Source organism: Lepidochelys olivacea, assembly GCF_965140295.1.
Source record: "Lepidochelys olivacea isolate rLepOli2 genome assembly, chromosome: 6".
NCBI lineage: Eukaryota > Metazoa > Chordata > Testudines > Cheloniidae > Lepidochelys > Lepidochelys olivacea.
In genome coordinates, this window is record NC_140416.1 from 95,520,625 (window position 1) to 95,540,368 (window position 19,744).

Here is a 19,744-nt window from a genome sequence, read left to right on the forward strand (position 1 = left end):
AGGGGGGGGTTTGGGAAAGATAAGTTGTGCAATTATGTATGTCTCATTTCCAGCATGCAAAAACCTCTCATTTGTAATGGCAAGCAGTGCCTCACATACACACTGAATGCACCAGGCCTTAGTGTTGTTTGCAATTCCCAAGAATTATTTCACAGTCTTTTCTCTTAATGTTCACTTTGAAGTCTGGGGCCATTTGTGCTTCTCATATTCGCACATCCAGTCTCAGCAACAGATACAAAACTCTCACAGTTTGGTTGTGTTTCATTGTTTGTCTCAAAACACACAGAGTTTTGTTCAGAGTCTATTGAGAAAAGTGACTTGAGAAAGTGAATATCGAACAAAGAAAATAAACTGAAAGGGAAAGAACTCAAATAAATTAATCAAAATACTTATTTTAAAAGTTACAAAGTAAGATGGTGTTAATGGCACTTAAAGCTGTAAGCACTTAAAATATTTCCATCGTATTTTATCGTCTTCTGTTTTTTAGTTTTTTGTTGGTTATTTTCTTTTTTTGTTTTGTTTTGTTTGAGTTTTTGTTGTTGTTGTTTTTTTGTTTGTTTTTGGAGGGTATGACCAGCTCCTGTCTAAACCCTAACCCACCAAAAGGGACATACAGCCCTGAGATTCTAAGGTTGCTCTGGTCCTCATTTTAGTATTGTAAATGCTCTTAAGTCTATTCTTTAACATTCCAATTCAGCTACAGAAAACAGCCAGTTGCTGACATCATGCAAAGACTATAGCTTTCTTTCAGTCTTTGTAGTATTACAGAATTAAAACTGAACTTCCTTCAGTGATATAAAGTGTGAACAAGAAAATTTTTAAAAAATTGGCCCACTATTTGATGCGTCAAGCAAAACATTGTATATATCTCCCCCCCCCCTTTTAAACCATGTAGTGTTTGAACTTGCTTTTTATTCATTATTTGCGAGTTTATATCAGATATTTCCTCTGAGGGAAAGGAAATTTTTTTTTCATATTTTTGTATTTTTTTTAAAATGAAAAAAGCAATTACATCCTTCAATATGTTTGCCTTGATTTCACAACCAATGTCCAACTGGCTTCCAAGTCCAGGGACATGCTTTTGGAGTTTAGAAAGATAATGCATCTGATTTTTAAAATGAAAAAAAAAATCTAGCTTGGATCACGTGCCAAAATGTAACCTCAGCCTGATTGAAAGTTGCTAGTTCATCCCAATCATTTCTCCTCTTTCAATCGCCAGTGGGCGGCTCAGTGAAGCCATGATCAATTTAAAAGACACACAGTTCTTTCTTCACCCTCCCACGGGTTCTTCTAACATAGCTGTCCTTTGCAAACATTATGCCATGGTGGTAGCACTCCAGTTGTATTGCCATGGTAAGTTTCTCCCTTTGCATTTTGCCACTGTAATTGTACACAGGCTGAAGTTCTCCATGTGTTGCTTTCTGTTGCCATTCTCCAGTGCTGTGTTTCTGATTCATTTTGGCAGAGCAAGCTTCAGTCATTATGGCACAGTGAAATATTCTTCGATGCTATGTAATTCAGACTGAATAAGGAGTCTGTGTAAGGCACGTGTCTCAATATATATATATGTATGTATATAAAAACACTAACATAAGTTAATTAAAGTCAAGCATCTTTTACATTTAATTTCTGTCTTCAAGTAAAGTTTTGTTTTCATGTTCCCTTTCTTTGGTTTCGGTGGGGATGGTTCCATTTTCCAGGTCCAAGTGTTGCTGAATACAATTGGTCAGGATAGCTGTGCTAGAAGAGTTCTCTGAGTTACACATCTTCTCATTCTCCTCTTCCTTCTTCTCTTCATCCAAGGAGAGGTGTCGGAAGGTCTCATAAATTTTCCGCACATCCTCGGGGATGCACTTTTTCAGGTCTTTGTTTTTCCTTTTGGTCAGCTTGGACGAGGAGCCAAACTTGTTGATGATGTTGTCCTCAGATGACCCCTGCCCATGCTTGTTGAGCTGTTCTGTCCCTTTAAGGCGCAGGTTGTTAGGTCTGTTGTTGATGCTTTCCTGAGATGAGGCCTTGAAGCGTCCCGTCTCCAAGGCAGCGAAGACAGAGCGTTTCTCTGGAGAGAGCATATCCAGTGAGTGGGCCCTCTGGTCCAGCCCTAGGCGCCTACGTTCCATGCTCCGAATGGTGGCTGCCCTCTGAAGCTTGTCATGGATCTCCACGCTGAGCCGCCTCCGGGTTTCCCTGAACTCAGCAGTCACGTTAGCTTTCCATTCGGCCGCGTGGGCTTTTATTTCACCAACCTTCCGAAAAACAAACAAACAAAAACATGCTAAGGAAAGAGAGAAATTCTCACTATAGAATAACAACACACATTCTTACTGTATGTCATAGAATTAGAGATTGGTCAGAGCTGAAAAGTCTACATCTGGAGCCAGAGCCTGCTCCAAACTTCCCCAAAAGTTGGCAGTGGTAGCAACAGGCTCAGCTTTAATCATACTATGGGCTAGTCTACACTGGCAACACTAAAGCACTGCCGCATCCACGAGGGCCGTAGCTCCCAGGGCTGGTGCACAGTCTACGCTGGCGCTTTACAGCCCTGAAACTTGCTGTGCTCAGGGGGGTGTTTTTTCACACCCCTGAGCGAGAAAGTTGCAGCGCTGTAAAGTGCCAGTGTAGACAAGCCCTTAGTCTAGACTGGCTAACAACTTGTATCCCACATAGATAAGTTGTTTATCTTCTTTCATTTGGCTACCACCAGTTGACATTTTATGTCCAGCTTGAATGTTAGAAGGATACTCTCACACTCTTACCAATCCTTTCTTCATTAGGGAAACAATAAAGCCACTGATTGGTAATCTCTGTGCACTCATCAGGTAGACAGGCAACTCAAAGAACCATCAGCAACCAAGCATTTTTCCAAATGAGGCTTTGAGGTCTTTAATAACTGAGAAGTAATAAACATAATTATATATATAGACCTATTTCCCAAACTGTGATCACAATTACACCTGTGCAATCCCACTGAAGGTTCTGTATTGAACCCTGCAGTAATTAATTTAGGTAAAATCTATATTCTTATTCAATTATTTTAAATACTGCAAGAGACTTATGGTCCATTTAGTCTGGTATCCTGTCTCAGAAATTACCAAATGCTTCAGTCTTTAATGGGAAGTGTAAAAATCTCCATAATTCACTTGAACTGCCCAAATACTATATACCAAAGTGTTGGAATTTCTTCCAAATGCCAGCAGCTGATCAGTTTGTTTCCCAAAGCACGAGGATGGAAAACACTTGGGAAATTCTCTGTGTGTGCTTCAAGGAGCCATACAGTTCCATTCAAATGTCCCTAAGTGATTTATTGTTATGTTATGTTTCTAGCTACAGGTACATGAATGCAGAATAATGACTTAGGAATAGGGAGCTCACATAGGTACTGTGTTGTACAAATATTTCTTCTGACACAGAAAAAAGAGAGAGAAAAATTAATAGTTGATGTTGCAGCCCATCCAGGCCTTTTCCAAGGTCCCACTTGAAAAGAGTAGAATAGATTTCAGCTGATATCACATCTGATCAGCCCACCAACACAAACCAAATTCTTCCATGATGCATCTCACTTTGGATACATCCTTGGAGATGCACCAGAGACACATTTGGCCTCAGGTAACTCAGCTGACTTCACAAATAACTCTTGATAATGAACAGCAGTTCTAATTTGGCAAACAACTTGTTGGTTATGCATTCTCTAACTAATCTGCCAAAGTAGAATTTGTTGGGGTGTAGAAGGGGTGAAATTAATCACATTATGCTTAACAGCATAATGCTGGAACCAAGGCAGCTACCCTCAATTTCCACCCTGATTATTAGTGAGTCACTAGTATATTGTTTTCCCTTCCCCATGAACTGTGGAAGACAGTGATTTGGTTGAAATTAACCAAGGGCAGGTGGTACTAGGACACCAACTGCTCTTGCCAAAAGTGGCTAAAGTTTCCTCCATTTTTTTAAAGTATCTTTCTGACATTGCTACTTTGTTTTTAGCAGAGATGGGCCTGAACCCAAACCCGGACTCTGAACCACTATCCCTGAATTTGGGAGAAGGACGGTTCAAAATCCACTCCAGATTAAAGTTTGACTCTTGCTTTATAATGTGCTGAACCAAATCCTGGGGTCAAATATAAAAGATATGCTATACCTCAAACAGAAGTTTTGGGCTTAATGTAGGAATTACTGGGTGAAATAGTATGTTGGCCTGTGTTATACAGGAGGCCAGACTAGACAATCATAATGATCACGCCTAAAAAAAAAAATCTATGAATCCCCAGTCCTTTGCCAGTGAGAGGAAATTAAATTCTGGATCCTGATTTTGCGGCCAATTTCTAATTTTGTGGTGGAGGGTCTCTTCTCTTTTCCCATAATGATAGTGCTATAAATTCTAATATCATGCGATCTCTATAGGGCTATAATGCTAACGACATAGAGTCTGATTCAGTCAATTCCTTTTTTTCTCCCTCTCTCATTAAGGGATCAAGAGATCAGAGTCGTTAAGTCACACGCTAGAATACAAAAAAGGAAGAGGCTTGAAAAGAAGCAGCCAACAGGGTAAATAAAAGGGATTATTTTGCATTGGTTCAAATGAGGGACCCTCCCTCCCTGGCTAGCAGTGATCGGGCATTTAAAATTCTCTTATAAAGTGATAAATGATTGATCAACTAGCAGTCATACCTCTTCTTTTGTCTTCTTGGATAGAACTCTTAGCCAGTCTCCAATCATACTCAGGACAGCAGCAAAGTAGGCAAGGCCGACGAGGATCCAAAACCAGACTAAGGGCTTGTACCACTCCCGATAATGGATATCAGTATTTCCCCCTGAAATAAGCATACATGGTTCTGTTCATGTGTAGGAACCATGAGATGGCAAAAATATTTAACACCAGGCCTTCTACAATTCATGGAAACTCATGAAAGTATTTCCTGGTTCTCATTAGCAGCTTCCTTCTGTCCTACAAAATGACTACAGGTTTCTCTGGTCTGAGAAACAGCTGGAATCTCCAAATCCCTTCCTAAACTGAGACCCTTCCTAAAATGGTTTAATATTCTGCTGCTGTGTGGCTGGTCAGAATATTCTGTGAGTTTTTTCTTTACATTGAATAATATTGTGGAGGAAGGTACTGGATCCCCAGTTTTAATGCTTGTTTAAGGGCACAAACAACTTTTCAAAGACTAAGCCTAATACAGGTAGAGAATATCGTTTTCTGATATACCACACACTATATTTAAAACAGTGATAGACTAGTAAAAGCACTCCCTGTAGAATATACATTATGGAAAATATTTTGATCTGAAGCAAATTTCACTAAATTCTACACATGAGCCCAACCTGAAACATCATATTTGAATCAGGAGCTCAACTTCCATAAAGCTGGGGCCTGTTTTGATCTGCAGATTTGACCTGATCCAGTCTAGAAAGAGGGACCCTTCTGACTATTCAGGGCCATCTAGATCCAGAGTTTGGATTTGGGCTCTTCACTTGTTATATTTTCTGTTTTATCTTCAACAGTTTCAATCCAGATACAGAATCTAATTTTCCTGTTTTACATTTTGGCCAATAATTAGCATATTTCAATTTATTTAAGGAAGACGCACTCCAGTGTTATACATCTATATGTTTATAGCCATAGACAGAACACAGGATTTTTTCCCCACTAACAACCCATGCTACAATTGAATGTTTTTCCCCTGAGCTTTTACAGGCTGTTTGCAATCTGATACATTCTAATGAGCCCTTACAATGAGTTTTACCCAGCCTGAGCATGAGTGTACTCACAGTGATTGAATACTCCTTTGAAAGCCCAGGCATTCAGGTGCTGGCAGGGACCCAAATATTGTTTTGATTCTAATCTCTCTTCATACACACTCTGAATCACTTTGCCTTTCCAGTCCTCCACCATGTGAACTGTGAACCAGAGGGAGGTGGGGGCTGTCATTGCTATAGTTCAATGAGGCCATTCTGGTCATACATGTCCCAGTGGAAGCTTTCTATCAAGTGGATCGCTGTGGTCTGTCAGACTAAATAGCTGGGCAATGAATGGAGTGGCACACTACTTTTCCCAGCCTATCAGATTTTCCACTATGTTCAGCAACAGCAAACCCTTTTTCCAGTTTACAGAGACACTGGACCAAATTCTCAGATGGCATAAATCAGTGCAGTTCCCTTGTTATTACTTTACCTCATAGGAGTGTATCTTTACCCCATTTTACAGATGAGGAAACTGAGAAAGGGAGCGATTAAAGAGTCTTCCTCACAGTCTCACAGGAAATCTGTGGCAGAACCAAAATAAACCGCAAATCTCCTGCCTCCTGCTCCAGCACTCCTATCATGAGATCATCCTTGAGGCTTTTGGGTTACATTCCATTTGGCTCTAGTAGAACACCAGCCGTGGGCTGCTGAAAAATTATGGATTTTATTCTTCAGGCCATCTTAGCTGTCAGACAATTTTTTTATTTTTTTTTTTTTTAGATTTAAAGAGCTAATATTTTAGAATTAAATTTCTTTAAAAAAAAACAGTGAGGAAGGGAAAGTTCCACAGACCCAGGAAAAATATTGTGAAACACCCAAATTTCTTATGATACCACAAAAACCCAACCATCAGTGGATTCCTCTATCCATTATTCTTCACATTCAAATAGTTAAAGATGGACCAAAGTCAAAAAATTCAGATCTGGATCTGAATTTTCCCATAGTTCAGGTGTATTCAGATCTGGGGTTTGATTCAGGCCCATCTGCACAGATAACTCATGTCTTCCCTACCAAAATAAGAAAGGGAGGGTGAGGGGACTGTTTATAAAAGAACAACTTTTAGCAAGCAAACTGGTCACCAACTGGTTGAATTTGAATTGTTTTAACTCACTCAGATTTCATTGGTGTAATGGGAAATAACAGGACAATTGCATAGTACATCTCTTTGCAACATAGGGATCCATCCTCATCTCAACACATTTTTAAAGCCAGTAAACATTAATGGGAATGGAATTCACATACTAATGGGAGAACAGATGCCTCTCGGTTTCTAACCACCTTTTCCTCAGCAAAGCTGCTGTGACCACCAATCCCAGGACAGCCCCTTTACTGGTAATTGACAGGGCTGAATATTTATGGTACCTGTTTAGGACTGTACTCATCCCAGAAAGTACACCATATCCACATGACACTCAAATGCACATTCCCTTAGCCCCATTTCACTTCTAATATTAGTTTTCCTTAATGGGATGGCTGCAGTGTCAAAATTTCTGTCAAGATTAGAGAGTAAAATCCTGCAAGCTGCCTCCTAGAAAGCTACAGCTCAAGCAGTGGAAGCTATGCTCCTGTTACAGCAGCTATCAGCTGTACTGGACAGCACAGCTCACAGATGCTCCCACATGGCCATCCAATGGGAAAGTCTCAGCAGTGCATCCCCTTAGCTATTAAGGCCTTTATCAGTGTGATGCAAAAGGCACTAATACAATTCAGATGTCTTGAATTCAGTAGGAAATTAATTTCATTCATGCATAATTCATAGCATGATAAAGGACAGTAAGAGGTTCCAAGAGGAAGATACTCACTTTGCTTACACTGCTCAGAGCTTGTGCTCGTCAGATGGCTAGGCACCTGGATTTTAAATTAGCTTGTACTGCTATGTTGTTATTTGTCAGTTGCACAGTGACACAGATGAAGACATTCAGAATCATTTTCAGTGGAATTCAACGTGTTTTTAAAAGCCTGCTGTGCACCTTAGAAAAAATGTGTCAGAGCCGAGGCACTTCTACCCAGTGCCACTAGACTGAGGGTGACATTTCAATGCTCAGATTACTTACCTGCTACAAAATCCCCAAAGCCAACTGTGGTCAGAGTGATGACCACAAAGTAAATGGACTCCAAAGCTGTCCATCCTTCAATCTGTTTGAAAATGACTGCAGGGATGGTCACAAAGACAATGCACCCTGCCAGGATGAAGAGGATAGTGGAGATCACCCGGATCTTTGTCTGACTCACTTGTTTTTTCTAGAAAAGGGAAACAACAAGAGACAACACATTTTTGATAGATTATGGACGTTTTCCCCCTGTTCTTGATTTTAACATATATTGCAGGAGTGGTCGTGTAAGCAAGCTCCTAAAAACAATCCTTGTTGTGCCTGGTCCCGAAGCACTGTTGCTGCTGCAGGTGCTGGTACTTCTGCCTTTTCTGAGCTATTTTAGGCTGAACCTCTCCACAACATCTACCCTCGGTGCTTGGCTCCAGTGCAATGCTGCTGCCTATTTCCCAGTCAGTGGCATGTGTGCTAACCTACATGAAGCTTGGAGGGCTCCACATCCCAGAGCAAATCAGATTGTGACTTGGAGTAGCTCAGGATCCATTGCAGGTTCAGAAAAATTAATGGGGAGTACATACACACACACACACACAATACCAGTATTGTCAAGCCCAAGCAATCAGAAATCATGAGTCAGGTGTAAAAAAATCATAAAATTGGCTTAAAACAATCACAAAATTTTTAAATAATAATACTCTGAGGGGGGTCTTTTAATTTGATTTCTGAGCCTTTAGGGTGCACTCAGGTCACATTTTCTAGATTTTCACAACAACCACAAGGACTAGAAGCTCACTATTTTTTTTAATGAAGGCTGGAATTCTCATGTAATCCCCTGACTCCAAGAGATGTGGCTCCAAATAAATCACTAGATACATTGTGAGAGCTGGCAACACTGCATGGGCACTGGCGTAAAACTATTCTGTTGAGCCTTGAAGCAGGGAGAGAAAGAACACTCTAGCAGCTGTGAATTAAATACTAATCAGTGATGTAATATTAATTTTTTCAACCCTGGTTGATAAAGTTGAGGTCACTGGGTCAAGAGTCTGATTTCAGTTATCTCAACAGTTAACTCTGTTGACTTCAATGCAATTGTTCCAAATTTACCATGCTATAAATGAACTCAGAATTTGGTACAATAGCCCGAGAAATCTGGGAACTACTGGTCTATTGTAGATTATTTTAAACTCCAACTTAAATTTCATGTGTTTATCCTGGAGAGGGAATGTGGAGGTCAAGTTGTATATTACATGTTTTCAAATTAGTTCTCCAAACTATGTGCCTTAACCCAGAACTGAGATCTCATTTCAAATTAGATCATCTAGAAAGGAAATAAGGTTTCAGAAACTGTCTTTATAATATCCCTAGAGGCTATGGACTGAACTGGACAGTTACCAGTCTAACCAGCCAGGGCACAGCACTATTGCACTTCTCGGAAGGAGTCAGCAAAGTTGGAGCCTGCAAAGTTGAATTGTGAAAGGTTGCCTGAATATAAGACACAGCAGACAACACCCAGGTAGTAGCCTAAATACATTATGTCTCATAAATGCCATTTTAAAATAGATATTATATGCTATTCTTCCCCTCAGTTATTTTTCTGAACACTTGTGTTTATGTTTTGTCTGTTTTCAGAGAGCTAACAGAAAAAGATTACAGTGAACATGACTAATCCAATGCAAAACCTGAAAAAAAATCATTACTCAAGCACCAGGCAGATAAACAGTGCAAGAGTATTCAAACTTACTCTCTATTTTTTTCCTTTGAGGAATTATTTTGCTTTGAGGAGCTTTCTGAAAACATTAAAATCTGACATAACTTCGTCAGGAATTATTTCTCACTGAGATAAACCCAGAATTGCAGGATTCCACTTTGTAGTGTTTTGTATGATGTATAGCTGATATAGCATGGGCTAGAAGGGGAACATCTGAAAGTTAACTGGTGCAATGGATTTGAGCACTAGCCTTTCAACCTGGAAGACTTTGATTCAAACTTGCTCCACGCAAAAGACTTTAAGGTTTATTTTCCAGCTTGGTGACTGCAAGTTGGGCAAGTCACTTAAATGATCTGTGCCTTAGTTTCCCCAGATATAAAAAGGGAATAACAACACTTCCCTCCCTCACACTGAAGGTTCTGAGGCTTGTGCAATGTTTGTAAACTACTTGGAGATCCTTGGCTAAAAAGTGCTTTAGAACAGCTATGTAATATTAGTAAAGTAAACTTAAGTATGGTGCTTCTCTCCCTAGTCTCCATATGTCCACATCAGCATGCATTTCAAAGTGAGTGACAATGCAGTCTCTGCTTATGATAGGACCAAAACTGGAAGATGCGGGGAGTTATAGATCAGTACCAGGAAACACTTGGGACATCTGCTTGTTCAAGCCAGCATTATAAGTCCCTCAATTTCATGGTCAATAAACACACCCAAAGGTTTTTAAGAGAAATGAAAAATGACCATTCGTTCATATAAAGATGATGTGCACCACACAACTGGATGAGAGCCATCCGGCCTGATTCACTACTACCCTGCTCCACCATTTACACCAGGGCAAAGCAAGGGTAAAATGCCACCAGACCGGAATAGTAGTATTGTATACTCACTATGCATTAGCATAAATGTTTATACAAGGACAGTGATGAATCAGGCCCATCATTTTTAGAGCTAGTAAAAATAGCACAAAAGCAAATCCCCTCCCCCCATACCCCCGTTACATTATTTGCTGGACAATAATATGTGGAATACAGTATACAAGTAGACCGGCAGGCTCAATTTTTTTTCAGAGTATGTCTCATGGTGTGACACAGAGCCAGAATGGGTTATGCAACTAGCAAGCTAAATGATGCAAATTCAACCTTTAAAGACATATTAGAAAAGTATATAAATGGTAATTAAGGCCATTCCTTAGAATTAGAAGAAGATAGTGATAGTATTTGTCTGTGTTTACCTTTATCTTGTTAGAGGTTAACAATGTAACCAGACGATTTCTTGTCTGTTAATATATTATATTGATTCAGAGATTAATAGAGATTCTATTGATTCAGAGATTAAGGGGATATTAACATTTAGATGAATGTTGAGTGTAATACCATTGTATATATTTCTCTTTGAAGTTTGTACTAAACTGTCTACGAACTGCTTAATGGATAATTACCTTATGCTGATAAATGCAACTAGTTACCTGTGTATACATAGGAAATAGGAGGCGTTATTTCAAAGCCATAATGCTTCACCCAAGGAATACCTGCTGTCAAAAGGCTATTTATAGCCTGCCAGAGATCTATAAAAGAACTCCAGGGCCCTGATCCTGTTATCTCAGATCTGCTTAAGCTTGGTCAGGGAAAGCTTGAGTCGCAAGACTGAGGTCTCCAGCTCCAGTCTGGATTACCCTGCTAACTCTCATGAAATAATTTGAACAAACTCTGTATATGGACTGCCTATTTGGTGAACTGATTCTGGAAAGAACTTTTTGCAGTTCAGCAGCTCACCATCTCTACTATGAAACTGACCTAAGAACTTTATTCATACTTGTATGTATAATGACCTATTAACCACAATACTCTCTCTCTTTTCTTTTTAATAATTTTTTAGTTTAGTTAATAGAATTGGTTGTAAGCATGCGTGTATTTGGGTGAGATCTGAAATATTCATTGACCTGGCAGGTAATGTGTCTGATCCCTTGGGATTGGTAGAACGTTATGATGAACAAGATTTTCAGTAATCCTCATATTTGCCCAAGGCTGGATTGCTTTAAGGGAGCTGTGCTTTTGGCTTGTGGGTAACCAGTAAGCTGTTTTGTGGCTGGCATGGTGAATCTAATTATTAGAATAACCACCAGTTTGGAGGATTGTCTGCCCCATTCTTTGCAGTTTGCCCTGATTGAACAATCTCAATGTGGCGCCCCGCCAGGCACCAACAGTCACACATGGATACCTCCCTACTTATTCACAGTCGTGTAGACCCATGTCCTGTCCCTTTGGCAACTGCATGGGTAACCTCTTTTTCCATTCATGATTGCACAGCACCCCTTTGACAACTTCAGCAACAGTTTACACTGGAAAGAACTGAATATATTTTTCCTGTCTTTTAATGCAGTGTAGCAAATGAAAGCAACAAGGGAGAGCCAGCACCATGTGACCACCCAGCTCGCTCTGGGCCACCAGAAAATGCTCAGCAGACCAAATCTTGAAAACCACCAAAATAGACCAGAACTTGATCCTTCAGTCTGACTGTCACTGGCTGGCTGGCTGGGCTCAGCCTTGCCCCCAGCTAATGGTAATACAGCAGCTTACTGATAATTAGTTCCCGCCCCCTACAGGAAGTCAGGAAGGACAACTTAAACAGAGCTGGGAATTCACTCTGAGGGGAGAGACTGCAGAGGAGGGTCCAGCAGTTTGGGGCTGGCTGTGGCCAGACAGCTGAGCCATCAGAGTAGAGATAATTCCTATGGTGAGCCCCTGGAACACGGGGCAGGCATCCAGGAAGACAGTCCTGAGGCTGGCATTCTGGAAGGGGAACAGCAAATAGAAGAGACCCAGAGGGAGCAGGGCAGGCTCCGATGGGTGATGCCTGAGATATGGATCCTCCTGCTCCTTGTAGGCAGTCCCTGCCAGAATCCCAGGGGAAGGGAGGCAGTAAGGGAATCCTGCTGGGGAGAACTAACATAGGAGAAGCTCTGCATGGGTCCAGAAAGAAGAGGACTTCAGGGGAGCCTGAGAGAGGCAGGAGGATTATTAGTCTGAGCATTTGTCATGGACTTTCAGTTTAACCTTTTGTTACCCCAGAAGGCATTTGAACTTGTATGTGACTTAGCTTGGATTTCTGCAATGCTGCCTCCAGGCATGAGGGGGCACTATTCATGGTGAATGTACACATTGCATAGGATTGGGTACTTGAGGTGGGGCTTCGGCCCACTGAAGGAAAAAGCCACCACATTAGTGCTGTAAAACCATGCAACCAAGAGGAATCTGAAATAAAGAGGGAAGAGACAGGGGTCATCTCCCCGCCCAGAGGCCTGGGAACAGCAATACAAAGCCATTACTAGAGTCAGGCTAAACAGAAATTCAGTCTAAAGAAAAGATGATCCCACAAGGGGAGGGGCATAAAGGTGCTTCTTCAACTGATAACATCACACACACATGTGGCCACAGGAGGATCAGAAACGGGCTCTCATTGTTCCTTTACTGAAGACTGTGGGGAAAAAAGATTGTTGCAGTCAGCTGTAATTTGACACGCTAACAAGGCGCTAGTCTGGATGAAGGAGTCCCATAACTCTGAAGGGTATGTGTGTGGGTGTATTCTGGGCAGCTACTCTAGAAGAGACCGCGAGACAGCTTTATACTGGCTTACCAACCATGAAAGCCCGGTGCTATTGATGACCTCTGATTATTGCCAGACCGCTTGACTTCTAAGGGAGTACAGGTTGTTCTGAACTATGACATGCCAAAGACTATCAGGGATTTGGCTCACCACTTGAGCTACACAGGACTCTGGGGAACACCACTCTTGGGCTCTTTGTACTTCAATGACAAGAATACAAAGATTACCAGGGGTCTTGTAGACTTCCTTGTGGCAGCAAGGCAGGAAGTACCCCCTTGGCTGCAGGACATGATCAAGAGTTAGTTTTTGTTGAGCCTGCCTTTGAGTACACGTCAGCTCAGGAGGAGAAAGACAGGTCATGGTGGCTGGCCCTCTGAGCTGTCAGGCACCCCACCTCCCTGTGACAGGCTCTGCTGAGGAGAATAAGCCACCCCAGATCCACCTGTGGATGGCTAACTGGGTGGTAGTTATTAGTTAAGGAACATATGGGCCTAATAAAGAGTTACAAGTGCTCAGGCAGGAGCCAGAAAAGAGAGAGGAAGCTCCTGGGGAGTGAGCACCTCAGGAGAGCTGGGTAGGAAGCTACTCCTGCTGGAGTCTCTCTGGTAAGCAAAGGCTCTCAGGGTGAGGAACAGCCCCCAGAACACAGAGAGGAAAAAACTCCAGAGGAGACAAAGTACAAAGTTCTCCAGGCAGGGAGGCCTAGGAGATACCCTGAGTCAGCAGGGGAGAGACTGCCGAGCTCCAGGCAGTGGAGAAGCCTGGGGACCTGTGGCAGAAGGAGAAAGCTTGTTTAAATAGATTAGACCCCTGAAGGTGCATAGTTACTGTATGTAAGTCTCATTGAACTTACTGAGAGCCCAGCTGGGGAAACTGAGGCAGAGACAGAGCTGCAGTTCCATATCAATCCAACAAGAGGCACTCCAGTGTTGAGTGCCGGTTATTACACTGCCATTAAGAGAACTATGAGCATTATATTTTATATAGGAATTAGTTATAGGGCTGAACCAAACTTCTTTGAACTTTGTGGGTATTTAGAAATCAGAATATGGATTTGTATTTTGCAAATGGCCACCATCTTTATAATGCACCAATGATGTAACACTCCCAAATGCTGGAGTTTGCAAAATGTGGATCTAGATTGAAATTTTTCATCTTCAGCCCATCTCTACCAATAATTATATGCGTGATTTATTTTGTTCCTTGCTTGGTGTGGCAATTGTTTTGACCCTCTAAAGAAACTCGTAACAGAATAAGCATTAACAGTCAATGAAAAATTATGGTATCAAATTCACTGAGCATTTGGAATGCTACAAAAGTGCAGTAACTCAAAATGACTGATAATTTGCATTCTTCTCACGAGTAACCTTCTTGGCATTGTCATTTTCCTACAAGGAACTCCACTGCGGTCTGTGCTGTTCTGATTCTTGGGGCTAATGGACCACAGCTTTTACATCAAGCTACAGTTAGGTGAGTCACAGTCTAAACCACTACAGCATTGTACATCATGTTGGATTATTGCTAAAAAAAACAAGACAAATACACATTAGTGATGGAAAAGCCTCATAAGGTTCAGACTTCAGGTTAGGGTCGTACAAATACCCAAAAGTTCAGATTTTTTTTTTAACTTACAGAATCTGCAAAATTGAGTGGGAAATCTCACAAGAAGAGAGATCCACTGAAGTTCTACAGAAACTCCTGCTTACACTCGGGGGAGAGCTGTGCAAAGACCTGATTTTTTCTGTTTGCTGGCTAAACCGAAAAAAAAATGTTACAGATTGAATTGATACAAACATTTGTTTCAGGTCAAACGAAACATTTTGTTTCAATTTTGGGCATGTCTCACCACTTTTTTATTAAAAGTCAAGAAAATTTGGAAAGGCTATGCAAAAAAACTGTGAAGGGGTGGTGCCGCCCCCATCCTCTAGCTAAAAGAACTCACCTTTCATGTGTGAGATCTGGATTTCAGCCCCCACTTTGCCAGATTTGGTGTATGGATCTGAACTTGCATTTCCTGAGTGTAGGTGCGTGCCCTAACCACAGGGCTATAGACCATTGCGGGGCGGTGGGAGAGCCTCCATCTCTCCAGTTGACATTCCACTCTGTGCGTTTAAGTATTCATTGCGCCAGAGAGAGACTGACACACTCAAGAATGCCATATAGCCCAGTGGTTAGGTCCCTCACCTACAACAGAGGAGACAAACACATTCAAGTTCCTATCCTAACTCAGACAGCATGGGTAGCTGAACCTGGGTGTGTCCTCCAATCACTGGGCTATTATGTAAGGGGAGCACCACCCCCTCTTCAGTTTTGTGAGTGGTACCTAAGTTCTCTTTTAAATCTAGACACCCCAAAAAAAATATTGACTGAAACTATTTGGCAAATTCATGAATAGTTTGTGGACCCAAAACTTCAAATTTTTTTGGCAAATAAATGTTTTGTCCTAAAAAAATTCACTCAGCTCTACACAGCATAGAAGTTCCCTGGGAACAATTGTTTTCATGCTCTTCAACACTTCTGCATCCAGTCCCAACCAGCACCAGGAGGTGTGAGAAGGTGCAAAACAGTGACATCTAATTTCAATTTAGGTTTGTTGCAACTTTTGAGTGAAAGGTCAGGTAGGTTCTTAATTTATAAGAACTATGTACCAGACTAGCAATGGTTTCCTGAAACACCTGGTCCTGTTAACAGGTATTGAACCTGCTGGGTAAAGGTTAAGCAGCTCCTACTGACTCACTAACGCGGCTGGCTTATTACCTTAGTGTGGCATAGTGGTGCGAGAACTTAAACTTCAATTCAGGAGGCCTGGTTTCTAGTCTTGGCTCTATCTCTGGCCTGCAGAGTGACCATGGACATGTCTCTTCGAGCAGGGGGTTGGACTAGATGACCTTCTGGGGTCCCTTCCAACCCTGATATTCTATGATTCTATGATTCTTCATTTCTCTGTGCTTCAGCCTCCCCATCTTCAAAAGGGGGGTCGTGAAGAAAAGTGCTGTAAGAGCTAGGTATAACATGAGGGGAGTGGCTCTCTCAAAAACTGATCTAGGGTAGGGGCTGAGCAGTCCTGTGGGGAGAAACCCTCCCTTGGGGAGAAGGCTTGTGTTAAACATTATATTGTGTTGTTAATAAAGCCAGAAGAGAGTGAGGGCTTTTTTACTATTCCCAGTGTTTGGGCCTTGTTACAGAAGGCTAGGAAAGGTATCTGTTCAAGAATGGGTTACCAAGCATTCAAACATACACAGTTGTTTTTATGCCTGTTACTTTGCATGTGACATACTGTAGTGTAGCAACTTGTGAAACATGGAATGCAGCTTAATGCAACTCAACTGCATACTGTGTAAACAGTTGTTCTGGCTCTTGGAATAGCTTCCCATCATGGGTGGAAACACCAACAAAAGACTGTAGTGACCATTCGAACCACTGCACACATTTCTTGAACCCTCAGAATAGGATGGGGAGACGGAGACACCAATGTGGCAGAATCACGAGAATTAAAGAAGTAACATCACATGCATGACGTCACTGAACGCAGTGAAAGCAAGAACAGTAAGTGCTTAATGAAAGCCTGCACCAAAAAAAGAGTATTCATTTACAGACCAATGATGGGAATTACATCACACACTGAGGGTGTCTGCTAATCACCACAGGATCAAGAAGGCATTTCGCCCAGTCCCTCCTCATGCACAGCATTGCACAAGTGCCCAGATGCATTATAGGAATTTTTCCCCAGGAAACATCAGGTATTGCAGGGTAACAGATCTGACAGACCAATAATGATCTGATGACAAATCCTAGGTTCCTGTAATATGTGAACTGATACCCCTATGCAAGCTGCTCTCAAGGTCTTCAATGGTTTTCTTAACTGAAATGATGTGCACAAAGGATTCTAACAAGTTGTCAAGGTTCCTCCCCCACTCTGAACTCTAGGGTACAGATGTGGGGACCTGCATGAAAAACCTCCTAAGCTTATCTTTACCAGCTTAGGTCAAAACTTCCCCAAGGTACAAAATATTACCCCCGTTATCCTTGGAATGGCCGCTACCACCACCAAACTAATACTGGTTACTGGAGAAGAGCTGTTTGGACGCGTCCTTCCCCCCAAAATACTTCCCAAAACCTTGCACCCCACTTCCTGGACAAGGTTTGGTAAAAAGCCTCACCAATTTGCTTAGGCGACTACAGATCCAGACCCTTGGATCTTAAGAACAATGAACAATCCTCCCAACACTTGCACCCCCCCTTTCCTGGGAAATGTTGGATAAAAAGCCTCACCAATTTGCATAGGTGACCACAGACCCAAACCCTTGGATCTGAGAACAATGAAAAAGCATTCAGTGTTTTACAAGAAGACTTTTAATAAAAAATAGAAGTAAATAGAAATAAAGAAATCCCCCCTGTAAAATCAGGATGGTAGATATCTTACAGGGTAATTAGATTCAAAAACATAGAGAACCCCTCTAGGCAAAACCTTAAGTTACAAAAAAGATACACAGTCAGAAATAGTTATTCTATTCAGCACAATTCTTTTCTCAGCCATTTAAAGAAATCATAATCTAACACATACCTAGCTAGATTACTTACTAAAAGTTCTAAGACTCCATTCCTGTTCTGTCCCTGGCCAAGACGACTACAGACAGACCCTTTGTTCCTCTCCCTCCTCCCAGCTTTTGAAAGTATCTTGTCTCCTCATTGGTCATTTTGGTCAGGTGCCAGCGAGGTTACCTTTAGCTTCTTAACCCTTTACAGGTGAGAGGAGCTTTCCCCTGGCCAGGAGGGATTTCAAAGGGGTTTACCCTTCCCTTTATATTTATGACACGCCCCCCAAATCTCAGCTAGGGTGAAACACTGGCTGGGATTTCTTCCTGGAGCTCTAGGAAAAGAGTTAATAAGACACATGCATCTCTAAATATACTACCAAGTACATAAAGACTAACAATATTTTCCACATCTCAAGGACGATTTTAACCAGTTGATTCTGGGAAACTTTCACGGGAGAGTGCATCAGCCACTTTGTTAGAAGCTCCTGAGATGTGTTGGATGTCGAAATCAAAATCTTGGAGAGCTAAACTCCACCGAAGAAGTTTTTTGTTAGTTTCTTTGACGGTGTGAAGCCACTTTAGTGCAGCATGGTCGGTTTGCAGGTGGAAACGCCGTCCCCAAACATATGGGCGTAGCTTTTCCAGAGCGTAGACAATGGCATAACATTCTTTTTCAGTGACTGACCAGTTGCTTTCCCTCTCAGACAGTTTTTTGCTGAGAAACACTACAGGGTGGAATTCTTGATCAGGTCCTTTCTGCATTAAAACTGCTCCCACACCACGCTCGGATGCATCTGTGGTTACTAGGAACGGTTTGTCAAAGTCTGGGGCCCTTAGTACAGGGTCAGACATGAGTGTCGCTTTAAGCTTGTTAAAGGCCTTCTGACACTTTCCGGTCCACTGAACAGCATTTGGCTGTTTCTTTTTGGTTAGGTCTGTCAGTGGGGCAGCGATTTGGCTGTAGTGCGGTACAAATCGTCTGTAATAACCGGCCAAGCCTAAGAAGGATTGAACCTGTTTCTTTGACCTTGGGACAGGCCACTTTTGGATAGCATCCACTTTGGCCTGTAGGGGGCTGATAGTTCCTTGACCCACCTGGTGTCCAAGGTAAGTCACTCTGTTTAGGCCTATTTGACACTTCTTAGCCTTAACAGTTAGTCCTGCCTCCCTTATGCGCTCAAGGACTTTTTGTAGATGTTCCAGGTGGTCTGCCCAGGAATCCGAAAATATGGCCACATCGTCAAGGTAGGCAACTGCATATTCTCCTAATCCCGCTAGGAGACTATCTACAAGTCTTTGGAAAGTGGCGGGTGCATTTCGCAGCCCGAAAGGGAGTACATTAAATTCATACAGCCCGAGATGTGTGATGAAGGCTGACCTTTCCTTGGCAGATTCATCTAGCGGTACCTGCCAGTACCCCTTGGTTAAGTCCAAGGTAGAGATGAACTGGGCCCGTCCCAGTTTCTCTAATAGTTCATCAGTGCGTGGCATTGGATAGTTGTCTGGGCGAGTTACAGCATTTAGCTTACGGTAGTCCACGCAAAAACGTATTTCCCCATCTGGTTTGGGAACTAGAACCACTGGAGATGCCCATGCACTTTCAGAGGGGCGGATTACACCCATCTGTAACATATCCTGGATCTCCCGTTCTATAGCAGTTTTAGCTTGAGGAGACACCCGGTAAGGTTGGACCCTAATTGGGTGAGCATTACCTGTGTCAATAGAGTGGTATGCCCGTTCAGTCAGTCCTGGGGTGGCTGAGAACGTTGGCGCGTAGCTAGTGCACAGCTCCTGGATCTGCTGTCGCTGCATACGCCCAAGGGTCATGGAGAGGTTCACCTCTTCCACACCACCAGCACATTTCCCTTCGTAGTAGACACCTTCAGGCCACTCAGCGTCGTCTCCTCCCTGGGCTGTAAACTGACAAACCTTTAATTCTCTGGAATAAAAGGGCTTTAGAGAATTAATATGATACACCTTAGGCTTTCGGTTGGAGGTGGGGAATGCTATGAGATAATTAACAGCTCCCAGGCGCTCCTGGACCACGAATGGCCCTTCCCACGATGCTTCCATTTTATGGGCCTGGAGCGCCTTTAAGACCATGA

The 19,744-nt window shown here is 42.2% G+C and overlaps 1 protein-coding gene across 1 annotated transcript in view; it reads right to left on the bottom strand.

Moving 5' to 3' along the window:
* Positions 1-1,615: 1,615 nt before the first annotated feature.
* Positions 1,616-19,744, bottom strand: part of KCNK10 (potassium two pore domain channel subfamily K member 10) — a 99,900-nt gene continuing 81,771 nt past the window's right edge. The window contains exons 5-7 of the mRNA XM_084630512.1: positions 7,794-7,980; positions 4,666-4,808; positions 1,616-2,246 (exon numbers count right to left, since the gene is read on the bottom strand). Of these exons, the coding sequence (XP_084486638.1) occupies positions 1,623-2,246; positions 4,666-4,808; positions 7,794-7,980 (954 nt within the window). The 3' untranslated portion in view covers positions 1,616-1,622. The remainder of the gene's footprint in view (positions 2,247-4,665; positions 4,809-7,793; positions 7,981-19,744) is intronic.